General features: G+C 39.6%; 1 protein-coding gene across 1 annotated transcript in view; it reads right to left on the reverse strand.

Moving 5' to 3' along the window:
• ITGA8 (integrin subunit alpha 8) overlaps positions 1-17,495 on the reverse strand; it is a 112,012-nt gene extending 94,517 nt beyond the window's left edge. Inside the window, exons 1-6 of the mRNA XM_066198317.1 lie at positions 17,311-17,495; positions 17,026-17,150; positions 5,843-5,943; positions 3,239-3,362; positions 1,761-1,822; positions 771-816 (exon numbers count right to left, since the gene is read on the reverse strand). Coding sequence (XP_066054414.1) covers positions 771-816; positions 1,761-1,822; positions 3,239-3,362; positions 5,843-5,943; positions 17,026-17,150; positions 17,311-17,495 — 643 coding nt within the window. The remainder of the gene's footprint in view (positions 1-770; positions 817-1,760; positions 1,823-3,238; positions 3,363-5,842; positions 5,944-17,025; positions 17,151-17,310) is intronic.
• Between the last annotated feature and the right edge of the window lie 416 nt (positions 17,496-17,911).

Genomic DNA, 17,911 nt, shown 5'->3' on the forward strand with positions numbered 1-17,911 from the left:
CATAGATCAATAAAACAAGGCACTGAATCTCTGTTGAACCATTACAGAAACACGTCCAGACCCATTTCAATGTACTAATTTAAACTAAACTCACGGCACTGTACAAATGTAGTAGACCAATGAAAGCAATTTTCTCAATGGAGAATTCAAAGTTGTGAATTCCCTACAATCACAATCAATTAGATCTTCTTTAAAAGAAATGCAAAAACACACATCAAAGAGGCTGACAGAGGGCTAGCCGGTAGGCAGAGGCTGGAAATCAGCTACATCATACATGCAAGGGCAGGTCAAAACAAAAATAACCTCTTAACCCTTTACCAAAACAACTTCGGGGTTTATCTACATGAGAAACTACATCTTGGAACCTACAGTGATGCCACAAATGATCTTAAAATACATGTAGATAGCTATAAAAGATTGGTTTCAAAAACAAACAGTAACAAACATTTTTAAAATAGTACATTTTCTCTACAAATATTATCAATTCTAAAACGTGCAGTATTTCTAGGGAAAAATTCAACTTTTAATATACTAAAATGCCAACATAAAAAGAGTTATTTGTATTTTTTAACTCCCTATACAACTTACATCCTGAATTTTCATGGCTTATTTTTATGCTCTGTTGCATGTTAAGCAATTCTTTTGATTTACATTTGTTGAACGTAAGATCAGAGACTGATTATCTTAAACCGACAAAACAATGGTAATGTAGAATGACGATACTTTCTGCTTCACTTCTTAGATACAGTTAGCCAGCCAGATGAACATACCTTGCCAATAAAAACTACCAGGCCCGCCTACTATCAGGTCTCCATTCTACAAAAAGCAGAATTAAATAAAATTATACAACAAAAGAACACAGCAAAATTAGGCATGCATGAGAAAAAAGCAATTTAAATAGTCAAAATAATATCAGAATCATGATAAAGGAGAATAGCCATGTTCAAGGAAATGATGTAGGTGCATGGACATGCGGGAAAATCCACAGTTAAAAAAAAAGTCAAAATCACCCTATATATCTGCACTTGAAATGAAAGCCATTTATTTTACCACTAACATAACATTTCAAAACTTGCTGCTTATTTGTAACAAAACCAAGTTAACAGATAAGAGGGTGCTCAATTCAATGAATCGACAATAATGTTTTATAGAGAATTATACCATGCAGCTGCAGAACGCTCAAAACAGTGGCAATGGTCAAAGTTACCTGAGGCTCTGGTAATAATGGCCCAGACAACAACAATCATGCAAAGTTTATCCTTTCCCCCACAACATTGTTTCTGGACCTCTTGGCAATTAAGAAAATCTAGTTCTTTCCTTTAAGTACTTTCTCCCCCAGATAAGAATGGTTTTACTCAATGACTAGTCTGCCACCAAAAGCATCCTTATATAGGCTATTTTAACTTTTTAAAACTAGTTGGTGCCTGCCCCACTGCTTCCTTACAGTCAAGTAAAGCATTTTAAGTGGGGCAGACTGAGATAGAAGCACATAGAAGATTTTGCCTAATTATCTGTTAAGATAGACTGAGACAGATTGGAATGCTGCAAAGAGATAAACAGGTGCTGATTGAGTATTTATTTTTATTAATGAAACAAGAAAGCTTGAAGCCTGAAAAGGAGGAAAGAACTTGCAACAACTTCACAAAACTTTCCATATCCAACAGCATGGAGATAAACTCATGACCACTGAGACACCACTTGAACCCTGCAGATATGTCACAATGACATTTGGTCAAAATACTTCAGAAGCACAATCTCACCTTGTAAAAATCTAAGCTGAAACCTGCTTGACAAAAGCCTTGTCCTTCAGGATCTGCATTGCCTGCAATTATGAAGGTAGAAGCATTTTATTTATTTAACAGTGCATGTGGAAGATAACACAGATACTCCTGGAGTTACGAAATGCAATGCTGCCAATATATGTGAAAATATGTATTCTTTTTTAGAAGAGGCAGAGCAAATCAAGACCTTCTACAAGATCCCGATCATGCAGTCCCTTGTAAAGATTTTGAAAAATACGACCTGCTACTTGGGACTTTCTCCTCCCACTGCCAAGAAAGTACCCTTGAAACAACTATCAGGGATTCAGTTTTAATTTAGCTGGAGATAAAAAGTAAAAAACTCAACTAGACTGTAGAATTCTCATCACAGTCTGATCTGTCATACAGAAATAAGTGTTTACTATAGTTTTATCAAAAAAACCTTGACATAGTGTAAGTGTTAGGATGGGTACATGGAAAAATAACTTTTCTGCTTCTGACTTTTCTCCAAATCCTTATATAACTGTGCGGTGTGCTGGTACGCATCTTATGGCAATTCTGTATGTGCCAGAGTGCCAGAAGACTGCAGGATTGTGAAACTGAGAGTAGGAATGGACGCTTGAACTCTCTCTTCAAATGACATAAGCATTTGCTGAAGTCCCAGTGAGACATCAGTAAGTACATAAACCAGATCTTAAGGTCACTGTTTCTTACAGATTCAGCTTCTTTCTGTAGCTGTCTATACAGAGACAGAACTGGGCTTTAAAAGGAAGAACACAACAGAACACTACTTAAAGTCCTACAATAGCCTTAGAATGCTGAACAAGATGAATGACTGAGAATAACCTAATATGTGGTATTTTCTGCAGACTTCTAGGTAGCTGAACCTGGTTCTGAATATACGTGGTTTATCCCTATTCCCCAAGAAGCAAGGCCCAGAGATGGCTACCACATCCTCAGAACAGCACAGAGAAGAGCGTGGAACAGCAGTGCTAATGTGCATGGCTTTCTTCCATGCTGAAAGTTCTACACAAATGAGCTCTTGTGGATCATACTGGCATGAGTGATGATACAGGCTTGTGTGTTTCTATGCAGGGTCTGATCTTCAAACCATGACCTTGTGATGAGACATTTATACTCAGCATAAGTATGAATAATTGGTTTAATACGCTGTCTGGTTCTTATCTAGATCTGTTTGCTATGATTTAAAGCCACAAAAATTGAACCAATTATAGCTGATTACTGTAACTGCACACACTTTATTTACTTAGTGTCTCCACTTTCAAATTATTATACAAGAAGCACCTAATTGTAGGCATATAGTTTAATGTTAATTTTTCTTTACACCCTCATTCAATGCAATAACATCATATAGTAACCTTCATTCAACCGAGACTCAATGGTGTGAAGACTGAAAGAATGAAAACCCTCAGTGCAAAACCAATTCCTACAACACAACTGTTCATATTAATACTTACTGTTGCGACAAGGTGAATATTCAGCATAGGCACTGAAGTTCTGAATTGCTACATAGCAGGTGCCAACAGGGTCCTTCTCAGGGCTGTCTTTAAGGGTTCTCCAATGATACAAAGGAGCACAAGCCTATAAAAACAGAAACACAAAACAGAAAACACACATACTTTCACACAGCCTTGCATCTGCCAAATGTAGTTTTTAATAGGCTGTGTACAAGGATTCTCTCTGGTGTGGCATCATTCATATAGCAATGATCACAAGGCAAGAAAATGCAGGACCACTGCTTCATATAATTTCATAATAAGCTGAAAAACACACTGATGTTTCACTCACAGCCCTTGGCAGGTGAAATCTGTCAGGCACTACAAGTCACATTTAAGCCATGTTACAAATACCCTCTAAGTCTGCTTCACAAGTAATATATTTGCTCTATTACTGCTCATTGCACAGGAGTTGATCCCATAATTTAAGATGCATGTCACATATATGTGTCTGAATGCAATCCCAGTTCTGTCCTGGTATGTCCTAAGATAATGGGCACAGCAGCAGAACTGACTCCATTTAGCAGATTTGTCAGGTTGTTGTCATATGGTCAATCACAATCATCAGAGTGTCTGCTTCCTCATAAGCCCCTGGTTCAAATCTTCATAGACAGGATACAGTTATAATGCATTCATAAGTCTGAGTTAATAGGTTGTTGCTAAGGAAGTTTTGGCTAGATATTTAATCTTCTGTGTTATAGCAGTGGTGCTACAAACATGACAGAGTAAAGATAAAACATACACAACTTGTGTAGAGAGAAGCATTATCTTTTCTGAATGTAATCCAGATAATTAGAAAAGTAAGAACAATAAGCTCTCAGGTCTACAAGTCATTCCTCACAGTTTCCTGTGCCCTGAAACTTTTCATTGCCTGCGAGTATGAAGACACTATCTCTCCCTGCAACCTTGCCTCTGTAAGATAACAAATAAATCCTTCATTCATGTTCTGCCTACTCTTTCAATTACAAACGTGTCTACCTCCAGCAAGGTATTGCTATTATTTACAATATTGTATCAGCCTTCGTTCTGCAATCAGTACCAGCTGTATGAACCACAGTGCTACTCAGAGCTTACCACCACTCAGAGCTTGTGGAGCAATGGCCTCAGGAACAGGGACATTTCACACACTCCTGCCCAGGAAACCTTGCATATTGAGACAGAGAGCAAGAACAGAGGGCAGCAAAGAGGAGTATGTGTCCTGTGAGGGTGATTTTTGTTACATTTGACATCAAGCCAAACGGACTGAAACAAGAACAATATAATCATAAATGTTGACTTAATCCAGTTTACTATTAAATCTGTAGCTTAAAAAACAAGTTCCTGACAATTTGACAACATTTTCTTTTACTCTTAGCCTGCAAAGCTCAACAGACAAAGCTTTCCAGGTCTGCTGTCCAAATTTTTGCCCAAAAAAGTGTTGACTATATCTCAGTTTCAGATTCTGAGAAGAGATACCCGAAATAAACGAAGTTTGGTCAGTACAGACACAGCACGTGTGTTGAAGAGTTTTTCCCCTCACTTGATTAAGATTTCATAAATGGTGGTAAAGTAGCATTTTATTTCAATTTGTGAATTGTTTAGTAGAGTACAGTAAATGAAAAATGCTCATCTATTTTTAGAATTTTTTAGAATTTTTATGTTAGGTCTGTAACAGAATAGGGTGATGTTTTACTTATTACCTGTTTCATTTCAAAATCCTTCTGTGGGTTAACCACAAGTGATACAATATAAGGGAAAGCATTTCCTTTCAATACTTCCTCCCTTATGACTACTTTTTAAGTAGTAATTTCAAGTTTTAATCCAATCCCAAGGTAGAGTTTTGTTTGGTAATTGTAAAAACTAGTAAAACTAATGACCAAACCAATTATTCTTATCACAATTACTTCAGTGCTGTTTTTAATGTAAACCTTAATGCACTTGGAAGCACCACCAGCACTTTACCAGGAATAAAAATACCTGCCCACTGCTGGGCCTCTATCAATACAGGTAAAAGGTTCAGTGAAACTGGAAAACAGATACTGCATTTTGAGAGCCATCTTGATTTGGAGCTTTTTATCAGCTTTTTTTTGTAGCTGTTTCACCATGACTATGACATAGCTGTTCAAAACAATGCAAATGTGACAAAAGAGGGAAGAGTTTTTCTAACTGAACATCAACAGAAGTTCTTGGCTTTATAACATTTCATTACATTCAAATACATGCAATTTCACTATATTCTGTATTTAACATTTCAAATATATCTTCATAATACTGAACATTTTATAGCATACAGCTATCAGTTCCTGTGTATCTCTGAAATATGTTCATTATCTGTTAAAAAAAAAATCATTCACTTCCACAACAGTATAACATTCTGCTGTTTTCACATGGCAGCAGGATCATCTTCCCTTGATCAGTTCAACCTGATTTTATAGGCTGCTTTTTTTTTTGATTTATATACATCCTCTGTTTTATAATTCATGCATAATCAGAGTTATTTTCATAATGTAACATAGAAAGCCATTAAACATATACATTCCAGAAAAAGAAACATCTACAAATGAATATCAAATGCATAAGACTTACCACAACTTTTTCTTTATGAGCTTTGACTGTTGCCCCAAACCACTGATTTGTCTTAAATTCAATAGGTTCCCTGGTGCCATTGACTTTAATTTTCCTGTTGTCTGACAAAGAAAGAAGTATTGTGTTGACAGCTTATTTTTAACACAAGGACAGAATTTTGAACAGATTAACCCATATATTACATTGCATCCCCTTGTCATCATCCAATCCATTCAATAGGAAATGAACTTCTTACTATCATTTAACCTTTTCATTGGTCAGCAGAAAACAGCTTAAATTCACACATGAAAAATCAAAATAGTAACACTTAAACTTTAGAAAAAACTACACAGGACTGGAATAGGAAATGCTGTGTTTCCACCGGGGGGGGGGGGGGGTGGGGGGAAGTTTACTTGGAATTTATGCTGAAGAAAGAACAAGAATCTACAAAAATAGGTGAAAAGCCCTAAAATGTTTTCTCAGATGCGGTAGAAACCTTCCATGCAAAAAGCATGTTCCATAATTAGTTTTTGTCAAACAAATGACATTTCTCAGCATGCGTAGTCAAAGACCAACACTACAGATAGCAAAGGACTTAGTTTTTAACAGAATTACATATGTACACACTGTCACAAGAGACAGCTTCCTAATGTTGCTTTATATACACTTCTACAGATGTCAGCATAAGAGAAGCCATCTGGGCAAAGATTCAGGCCAATTATAATGCATTTCAGGTTTTAATAAAAAGCAGACAACCCTTCCCTTCACTCTCAGCTCTCTGAAGTAAACTTATTTCCCATATGTTCATGAGTTATGCTCTTCTCCTACCAGTCATTCCTAATGAACTTTTTAATTTATACATAAGAAGGGCATTACTCCTACCCCCTTGTATCTGCATTCCCTTATGTTTGTTTCTGGTTCCTATCAGGAGAGATTTCAGAAGAATCAATCCTTTTTAGTCACTCTAAAATAAAAATAAAAATAAAAATAAATAAAACCACGGTATACCTTGGAATGTTAAAAAATAGTAGCGTCAGATCATATTCTAAAGATTTACATGCATTTTTAAATAACTGAGAAAAAATACAGCCAACATCTTAAAAAGTCAACACTCCTTGGGATTTGCCCAGAAGGAATACAGGAGATACCTGAATGTTTCCTAGGATGTCAGCTCTCCATTGATTTCAGCTTATGGTAAACTCATAAATGTTATAAACTGAATTAGAAATAAAAATGCATCATACTTGGAGAACAAGGGTACTCTATGTCTGTATTTTTTCCTAATAAACATGAAGGAAAGCTGAATAAGAATGAATAGATTTTAAAGTTTGAAAGTCTCTAAGGAAACATCTACTTTTGTACATCTTTGCTTCTGTGCTGCACCAATTAGAGCAGCTACTGTTGAAGTTCATGCTCAGAGAGATAAAATTCAGGAATATTTAGCTCTTAAAATTCAGGAAGTACAATTTAAAATTACCCTAAGAGTATTAATTTTAAAACCACATTTTATTGAAGTTAGGCCTAAACTTGTGTGGATGTGAGAGACAGTGTATTTGATACACAGCATGGTGGGCGCTGCCAGCTCCTACCTAGTTGTTGGCAACACTACTTTCGATTATTTTTTCCAGTGGAGCCAGACCCATTCAGACTTTTAAGGTTTCTTTTTTCTTTTTTTAATGCTCCAGCAGATCTGAATATGATCAATGTCCACACATGGGGTCTTGATAGAAACAAAGCTTTTCAAGCTTGAAAATCAGCCCAGGCCAGCTTACAGCAGCCAATGCTAACCTGGCTTTGAGGATATTTGTGGCCAGTATTCTAACTTAAAAGGAGCTCACATTTTCAATCAAAACAACATACTTGTCTACTGGCAAAGTATACCAACATTTGAAAAGAAGTTAAATTTTAAAACTTAGACAACCATTTGCAGGATTTATCAAACAACAGCTGAATTTACCAGTAAATCTGCAAGAACTGTACATACACACATGCACAATCCCACTTCATTTAGTGGCATATGGTGTAGTAGGAATCCTTCATGTGGCTTGGAATTTTCATTTTAAAATAATTTGAAAAACACCACAGACACACAAATCAACAAATAGGTTTTTTTTCCTAGATAAATCTCTTTTGATAGAGATTTTCTAAACACTTTTGTTCAGCATCCCTGCTAGAGCTATGGAGTCATATTCCTAGTTTCTAAGGTTGTGCCTGAAAAAATGGTTTAGTCTTTTGTATATAACAGCCTATCAGTATTTAAGAATGTTATAAAACATATATTGCTTTCCATGTAACTTTAGCAAAATAAAGCAATATACACAACTAACTTGTCTGAATACACACCAGCTGTCATTACTTTGCCCTGCTGGAATTGTCCACTTATGAGCTAGTCACCCACTTACATCTGAGGACGTGATCTAAGCCAGTTCTTTTCCTCCTAAAGCAAAACTTGGAGGAGGTCAGAAGAATCATGGCCTAAAAGTACCTAAAGTACCTTTTTTTTTTTTTAACCAACTGTAAACAGCCATGAACGACAATCTTAGATTAGACAGACAAAAACTATTCATTTACCCAGATAAATCTCGATCCAGTTCAAAAAAAAAATAAATCTGTATATTCCTCAAAGCAGCATTATCTAGGCATTTCAAAAAGTAACATATCTGTATCCTGACAACACCATAATATGGCAGGGAAATAGCTCTCCTTGTGCTATTTATGGGCATCTGAGACCCACAGGCTATGTTTATACTGTACCTCTACCCATATTTTTGTGAGCAGCAAAACTTGGTGGGAATTCAGGCTGCATTCACATATCATCTTCTCTTCTGGATGAGAATGCCTGGCCCCCTTTAAGAAGGAGTCCAGGCTATCCTGTATCATGATATGTGACACTAGTGCAAGGCTAGCAAGAGTACAAGGCAGCAGCTGGGCTGGGCACACAACGCCTGAGCCTGTCCACAGAGAGGTCCAAAGAGTGCCTGAGTACCAGCTGGATTGCTTCAGAGCCAGCCCAGGAGCTGTTCCAGATGGTTAACAGTCTGGATGACTCGCAAATTTGGCTTGAGATGCAGCTCTGGAGTCACTCATAATGATACTGCCTAAGACTATATTGCAGACTAAGGCCCAGACAACCAGGAACATGCAGAGCAGAGAGATTTATAAATATAATTTTAGGTATGAGGACATCCTTAAATTTCATTTCAGCAAACCCAAACCACCTCATTTTCTACTGCAGGAGCCACAACTCCTATAGATGGTACTGCCCTGCAATCCAGATTCAGAAGCAGCTCTGGAGATACAGAAACATGATTATTAAAACCAGCATTCCTCCACCCAGTTTTTTAGTTGCGGTACCTAGGGGCTACCAAACAGGGGGGGGGGGGGGGGGAAAAAAGCCCCTTACATTGCCAGAACAGTAGTTGGACAAACAGAAAAAATTGAATTCAGATAGCAAAAAGCAAACCTATGTTAAGAACAATAGCACAGATTCACTTGTAGGAATTAAAGCCTTAATCTAGAGCAAATATTAGTGCAAATCCGTAATTTACACACATTTGAGTAGATTTGGTGCTTTCTATAGGAGTTGGTCTCCTCTCAGTCACTAAGTTAGCACATCATAAACAGCTTAACAGGCATGTACCAGACATTTCCCTTACCAGTATTTTTTTATACTAATTATTATCTGCATAAGAGATGTATGGGCAAACACTGGTAATTACTTAGTGTGATTCATTCAGGTCTTGAAAATCGTAAGTAAAAAATGCAGCATCTTTTACAATTTAAAAATACTCAAATGAACAAAAGCAAATCAAGGGGGTGATCATTCAAAGGTTGGACTCCATGATCGTAGAAGTCTTTCCAAATTTAAATGATTTTGTGATTCTGTGAAAATATTTTAATCAAACTTAACACAGGAAAACAATGTTTCTAGTCAAAGCAAAATATCTGTCTAGGTAATACACCCACAGCTCTTTCACAGAAGTTTTCACCATTCTGGAATGTTGAAAAGTATTATGTCTAAATGCTCTGGGTCTATTTGCCTGTGTGTCCTGGATAAACACAGATGTCCACTAACCAGGCATCTGCAGCAGGTTCAGCTACACTCTGCCCTCAGATCTGTGCCTACATCCATGATGGCAAATCCCTTCCAAATACCTGTTTTGATATATCTGTGTATGTATCTATGTACATCCATCCTATTAAAAATATAGGTAAAATATAATACACGGATTTCATATATTTGTACATAACTATACATACAGAGCAGAGGTGAACAATTACCTAAATCTATCCATATTTGTATAAAACGTGAATACAAACATATAAAATAAACAAACATTCCCATAAATTTCTACAGGTAAAGGAAAGTGAATATCCCTAACATGGAGACAACACTTGGAATGCTATGTACAGTTCTGAGACATCACTCCTTGCAGATGTTTGGCCCAAAGAAGAGAAGGCAAAGGATGATTTATTTGTGCTCCATCCAGTGTTCAATAGGTAGAAGAGAGTGCCAAACTCCCATGTGAGGTATGCAGCAAAAGGAAAAGGGGCAACAAGACACAAGTTGCAGCAAGGGAATTTCTGAACAAATCTGAAGCACTAGAAGAGATTCCCCAGAGAGACTGTGGCTCTCCCCCTCTAAGATGGTTTCAGAAGATGGCTACAAAAGGCTCTGAGCAACCTCAGTTAACTCAGAAAACAGTTCTGCTGCATCATTAGTGTTCTGGCTTACAGAAGGGAAGAGGGAGAGGGAATGGTCCTATAATACTTGTTCCCATATTCTAGAAGTCAGGGAAACAAGGGAATCTTGACAATCCTACCACTGTATCACTAACATAAGAGCCCAATGATACCACCCATTACAAAGCAAAGGTAACTCAGTAACTTTCACAGTGTCATTGATATTAGACCCTCACCACAGAGACTGAATTCAAATGCAAAGCTAAACTCTAGGTATGATCTACGTAACTAAGATAAACAATGGCTTTTAATTAATGCTGAGGGGAAAAAGGGACTCTGAAGTGGAGAAATAGTAAGGGTATGCAAAACACTGTCATGATGAGAAGAGTTGCTTTTATATTTAGATTTATCTGGTTCTGCAACCATCTACTTTATATCTAGTTTCTGCTGCAGCTTAGCTGCTATTCATATGAGTCATTTTAATTTAATAGATCATATCTAGACAGTTTTACTTGGACATTCCATGAACCACACACACACACACACACACACAAAAAATTTATTCAAACCCAGTAGGATTTTTTCCCTAAATACAATCTGATCAAAACCAAATTAAGACCTTAGGACCTTAGGGCTTGAACTAACATAGTTAGGAGTATTTTTTCCTTTCTTTAGATAGGGCTGAGACTTACAAAAGAAACTCATGAGGGTCTATTATAAATCAGAATGCTACAAGTGAACCATGACATTCCAGATAAGGTCTTACTGGCATAGTGGACTAAAATGTGTCAACATTTAAAAGTACAACAAAGTTTTCTCTCAGCAATTTCTCTTGAGATGCAAATTCTGTTTTATAACAGGATTCTAAGTTTTCCCCAGAATCTTACTATCTCCACAGCAAATGATTTTTTCATGTAACTGAAGCTCTCAAGTCCCACAATACATCTTCTCCTTATAGTAACAGTAACAGTACCTGGGTTCTGTTACAATCAGCTCAACTGCTGGCCAGATTAGCTCATGTTTTTTATCAACTGCACGCTTGGTCAGAACTGATTTACATCCCCCTTCCCTGCTCCTCTTCAGAGGCTGTTCAGATTTTTTTCCAGCTAGTTTAGAAAAATATAGCCTATTTTAGTAAAACTGGAAGAGTTAACTGATAGCAAAGAAAACAACCCAGTGTGTTCTGGAAATTTAAGGGAAGTGGTATCTGAAATTCTGCCTTCAGGACCTAATTTAAAATATAAGAATTTGATGCAGCCTATTAAGTACTACAACTAAAAGTGACCTGAACAATGAGTTTCCAAAATTTGAACTATGAGCTTTTTATCAGATTTCAAATGCAATAGTTCACTTTACAGGGTATTTAAGTCTGCTTCTACCTGCAAGACGCTTCAAATGGTTCAGAAGTTGCCTAGTTAATCAAGAGAGGAGAAAGTTTTCTTGATACTGCTCTCCTGCTACCTCTCCTGGCAGCTGAAAGGAAAGGCACGCAGCTGAAACAAGGACTTGAGGTAATTCGACCTCAGTGTTAATGCAAAAATAGTCATTGTAAACCCATTTCATAGAGAAGAAACTCAAAAGAAGTTAGCTTTGTGTAGGTAAGAGAGGAAAGACAGACCACAAACCTTTAATACGATGCCAAGGCTTGTTTCCCTGTCCTCTCATTGAGTTTCAGAGTATCACAGCCTTACACCGCAATGCAACCGGACAACTTCACAAAGTAGGGAAACAAGGGAGAAGAGTCACTGCCCTTCAATCTATATATCCTGGAGTAAGGGGATACTAAAAGCCCTTCCATTATACTTTATCTCAGTTCCCTGCTGCAATGGAGCAGGTTAAAGCACCCATTGTGCTCTCAGGGGCAGTGCTTTGAGCTTCTTCCCAGAGCCTTGACCCTGGCACATAGATTTAGGGAGCTTTAAAGAAGTGCAAACATGGGACTGCAGAGTCAGTGCTGTATCAACAGCAGGAAACACAGAGAGTTCCTGCTAAAGCCCCTTCTTGGCTGCAGGCCATATCACTGGCCAACCCATATGGGAATGTCCGGTTACATGACTTGCTTATGGATGGGTCTGCTCAAATCCTACATGACAAAATTTCATCCTCCTTCCCTCCTTTGCCCCTCTCTTGCTTGTCAGGAATGCTATTTCATCAACAGGATTAATTACTGCAAGTAAATAACCTCATTGCTTTGGACATCTCTGGGTTAGCTACCATGAAAAACAGAGATAGGTAGCCTGAGAAATTAGTAACCATCTGGGACAACTTCCTCTACAGCAATTTCAGCTGGGTGATGTAGCTTTTAGGAATGAGCTGCAGATACTCCTGCACCTGCACTAACTCCAATTAAGTCATCTTCTCAGCAGGGTAGTTTAGCCCACATACATTTCCACGTTAGCACAGGTTATGCAGTTGCACATAGCACTCAGACCATCTCGGGCATCCTAACACATGCAGAGTGCCACAGAGATGATTTCAGCAGTAGTCTTGTTTTTGAGTATCACTGCTAGCAGTGGGCAGAAGCCCAGTCTGTTTTTGAACATGGTTGAACATGGCGCTCAGCACTAGTCATGCATTTTTAAAGGTTTTTTGTATCTTTTACTGGGAACACAGTGAATAATCCCTCACCTGACCTTAGCCTCTGAGGAAAAATAAAAAAGAGTAAGGAGGCTTCATAAACCACAAAGACTTTTTTTTTTTGTCATTTAAAGCTTACATGATGCAAAAAGTAAAGTTTAATACTGAGTGCCACAGTCTTTGTGGTAAGAGGGAGGTTATCTGCACCTCGCCAGTGACTGGGTGCATCCCTTGCAGTATCATATCTCTGATTCACTGGGCAACACTGCAGTTGTCTCCCACCAGTGTCAGGATGTCTGATTCAGTTAGGCCTGGCACTCATGTTCTCTCTTCAGGACTCTATGGCTCAGGATATAGAATGACATTTTTTAAAATAACACTTTAGTTATTGCAAAAATAAAAATATATTACTCACATAACTAAATAAACAAACAAATCCCTTCAACCAAACAGCTGTGCAGAACCAAAAATCATCCTATCTCAGCACTGAACATTGTAAAATTAACCTAAGCAAGACTAAGTTTTTAACTAAGGTGTCTGTCACTTACTTGGTTCCCTTGTACCACTTCTTGAACAAATGCCCCCTCTGTCTAAGGGAATAAATAGTTTAGAAATTCAATGGATTGCTTTTTCTTCTTTCTGTTTCCTGACTCATGAGCCTGTTCATGTTCATCATTGCTTTTAACAAGCCTTAAATGTTGGTGGAGAGAGATTTTGTTCCTTTTTAGTTAACAAGGCATAGCTACCCATTCATTAAACGACTTGATAACTGTAAAATACATGATAACTATAAATCAGTACAGAATAACTCCACATCATGATATCTGAAAATGTCCGGAATCTTGACTTAAAGCCATCACAGAATACTAGTCAGTGTCCTCCCTGTTTTCATTTAGTAGTACTGCGATAGTAACAATGTTAATACAATTAACACAAAAGCACTTGCAAGCAAAGGAATCTTACTTGAAATTAGCTGTACTATTTTTGTGGAAACAGAAATCATTGGTCCAGTTCCATATGAGCCTTACCAATCAGATGGCCACTTAAGATACTTGTTTGTGGCAGTGAAAGTCCAAACATCATCCAAGTACACACACCGCATGTTCCCTCATCAAAGGCAAAACATAACTTGCATTGAATGCAACATACATTTGTGCATCCAGCCCTCAGAAGTAGAAGACATGAGTCCTCATGCTCATATGTAATTTAAGGCACTGTCTTTCAACCTCTTGGATTTGTTCATCTACGGAATTTTTACGTAATAGTGAAAATATTAGTTTTTGTCACCTGAAGCAGTTTCACATATTGAACTTTAGATATAGTATATGTGAGTCAGCTTGACTTTAACAATTTTTTAGAATTCAGAAGTTCTCCCCATTGAAATTTGAGGCTGAAAAATGCCAATTTAGCAAATTCTTTATTCATTTGTTGGTTCACACTGCCTTTCCAGTTCTTTTCATTTCCACTCAGCTTTTTACTCCTGAACTTAATCAAGAACACTCCCAATTATTCAGTGTTTTTTTTCTTTTATTGTGCTTTGCTTAGCTAATCTTAATGAAAGAGATACTATTTAGTTAGAGTCAAGAAGAAAGTATTGAAAAATGGAAGCTTTGTAATAAAATGCATCAAAATGAAATTTTTCAGCTTTGAAGGAGCCCCTGTAGTTCTGTTTTGTTTCAGAAAACATTCCCAAGGCTTTGTAAGGCATGAAGTATTAATCTTTAATATTAAAGCTGCTACAACTGCTCTAGCCTTCTAACAACTTCTAAGTGTTTCTGTTTTGAAAGAAAGAATAATCTTGTGGTAAAGGCACTGGAATAAGAAAAAGCTACCGAGTCGGTTACCAGTACCACCATCAACTTTTTGTATGATCTTTGACAACCCAGACTGACTTTTTTCTGTTTATTAGAATAAATATTAAAAATGGGAATAGCAACATTTCTGAGTGATGTTGCAGGAGAAGGCATAATGAGTACGAGACACCTGTACAGGAGCCATGAACATGGCAAACACCCCACATATTTACCAAGGCCTATCTAAGTCCCAGAAGGCATAACACAGCTAAAGGCTTCAAAACAAACTTTGTGTGACAGACTATTTGCAATAGTTTCACCTCGGACAGAGCTCATGTGGACTACTCTGCTTGGGAGAAAAGGGGAAAAGAGGGAAAACTTGATCCTGTAAATAATGGGTTTGGGAGAGAAAAAAATGACATGTAATATACATCCAGAAATCAGCAAAAGGAGTCCTCTAAAGCATACTGGAGATGGCCTTTCTGTTGCTGGCAATGAAGAATAGGGCATGGTACAAGCCATGCAAACCTTCCTGGGGTCCTTGTCTACAGGACACTGCTGAACTGTGCAAAATGACACTTTGACTGCCCTGGGGACTGGAGTTAGATAGCCAGGGATAGCACTGCTAAACCTGCCTATGCTGCCATCCCTCCCACAAGGACAGCGCATCTCTGCCTACACCATGGTTGCACTCTGGCTTAACTTCAGCAGTCTGCAAGTCAGGATTCTATCTAGAGGACACAACCATCTCAGGAACACTGAATGAACCACCCTCTGGAGATTCCAAGCTGAATAGTTGTGTGATAAAGTCCAAAGCCTTACTGATATACTTACTCCTCAGTTTCTTTGTGTCCTCATTCAAAACACAGTATCTGCAAAAGCACGTCTCTGCCAAGAGTCTGGAGCTGTTTCAAGTTTCCCACAAGAAAGTCAGATGTCCTTCTAGGTTTCATCACTATATCTTCATAAATTTTTCAAAACTCCCCTTCAAAAATGTAATGGAATTTTCATTTGGGCTGTAAGTTTTCTATTCAAACTTGAAATTATCTTGTATAGATAATACGTTTCACTTTTGTTAAATAATGTATGCGTACTGTCTATATACATTTCCATTTATATATATAACCAGATGCTGTACATAATTTTACCTGCCCCAGTAGCCATATACACACACATGACCTATCACTTACTCTGTTTTGAAGAATGCTCAGCATGATGGGACAACCGTCCTGATCAGTATTCCTAGACACTAACACAGTAACAGATGTGGGTGGCTGGAGTTGGGAGGAGTAAAGAACTGCACTGCTTATTTGCTACAGTTAAGTGAGCTCTTCTAATTTAACTTCTGCTTTCAGAAAAAAAAAAGTATGGTGTTCCCATTACAATAAAACACAAATATTGAGATTAAATATAACCTAAAGAATAATAACTTTTGCTTAATGGTCAAGCTGTCAAAGTCTGCCTAAATAAAGGAATCAGTTTTAAAGTCTCCGCAAACACTAGGTTTAAATTATTTTCAAGACCTATAAAGAGACAACAGAAAACATAAACAGCTTGAATTGTTTAAAACGTGTGTTCCCTCTAATTAAATAAGAAACATCTGTCTTGGGATTTTGGAAGTGGATATAATCTATCCACATTGTCCCTAAATCGGTTTGCATCTAACTTCAGTATTCTAAAACAAAATTCTTGCTTTCTGAGTAGAATTAAATAAGCATGCCAGCCACACGAGACACTTCATCCATCTGAACAGCCAGAAATCCCCTCCTTGAAAATAACAGCAAAGACTAGAAATCCTCTTATTTCCATAGTTCAGAGAAGTGTGAGAAAAGGCTTTTGGGGCTTTGCCTTCTGAACATGTAAAAGTATTTTGAAAAGCAGGAATCTGCCACAAATACCCTTCATTAAAGAAGAAGGAAAAAAAGGCAGTTACTAAGATGAACTACTGATCCTGGAGGTCACAATCCTGTTATTTCTCCGGAGACTATCAAACTCTTCCCTGCAAGAGCACATGCATTCAGACTCCCAGGAGCGGGATTTCTATCCGAGTGCAGATACTCCGACCAAAGCGACCCAAGTACAGAGATCGCGGAGGAGCCGAGGGGTCCCGGGCACGGCGGCGCGACACAGACGGGACAGCCGCGCACTTACTGGTGTTGTCGAAGGGGATCTGCCTGCACCGGGCGGCGGGCCAGGCGCAGTAATACACCGCACCTCCTTCCACGATGTCTGGCTGCGTGGTGTTGGCTTTGGGAGCTCCCACCAGGACACTGACCCTGCGAAACACACCGGGAGGTCACCGGGGCGATCGGGACGGGCGGGCGATGGGCGCTGTCACCCCGCGGGCGCGACGCCGCCGTTCGCCCACCGCTTTCCCAAAGCGTTCCCCGGGCCCGGGGGCGGCCCGGCCCCGCCACCCCCGGCGGCGGCACTCACGTGCTGGGGTCGGGGATGTAGAAGTCCACCGAGTACCCGAAGTAGCTGCCGGGGGGCCCGCTGTACACCGTCAGCTTCTCCTCGTCCAGGTTGAAAGCCACCAGCGCCGGCGCCCAGAGCAGCGCTGACAGGAGGAGCAGCGGGTGCTGCCAGCGGCGGGGCCGCCCGCGGCTGAGGGGCAGCATCCTCGCCGCCTCCGCGGCCAGCTCCCGCTGGCGCAGCGGAGCGGAGCGCAGTTGTGCGGCGGCCGTGCGGTGCGGTGCGGTGCGGTGCGGTGCGGTGCGGTGCGGAGCGGGGCGGAGAGGTGCGGAGCGGGGCGGAGAGGTGCGGTCCGGCCGCCGCCGTGCGCGGGCGGGGGGCGGCGCGGGAGGCTCGGCCCCGCTCGCCCCCCGAGGAGGCGCGCTCGGGCGCCCCCTGGCGGCCCTTAGCCGCGGCAGGGCCGCTGGCAGCGCGCTGCCCCGCGGGGCTGCAGCCCCGGGCCGCGGACACCGAGCGCCGGGAGGCTCCGCCGGTCAATCTGCGACAAACGCCGGCTGAGCACGACACACCGTGACTGCCCAGCAGCTACCGACGGCTGCCGTGGGGCGGTCGTGTTCACTGG

The sequence above is a fragment of the Chamaea fasciata genome, unplaced genomic scaffold (genome assembly GCF_029207755.1).
Source record: "Chamaea fasciata isolate MVZ Bird 193981 ecotype frontalis unplaced genomic scaffold, bChaFas1.0.hap1 SCAF_1, whole genome shotgun sequence".
NCBI classification, from domain to species: Eukaryota; Metazoa; Chordata; class Aves; order Passeriformes; family Sylviidae; genus Chamaea; species Chamaea fasciata.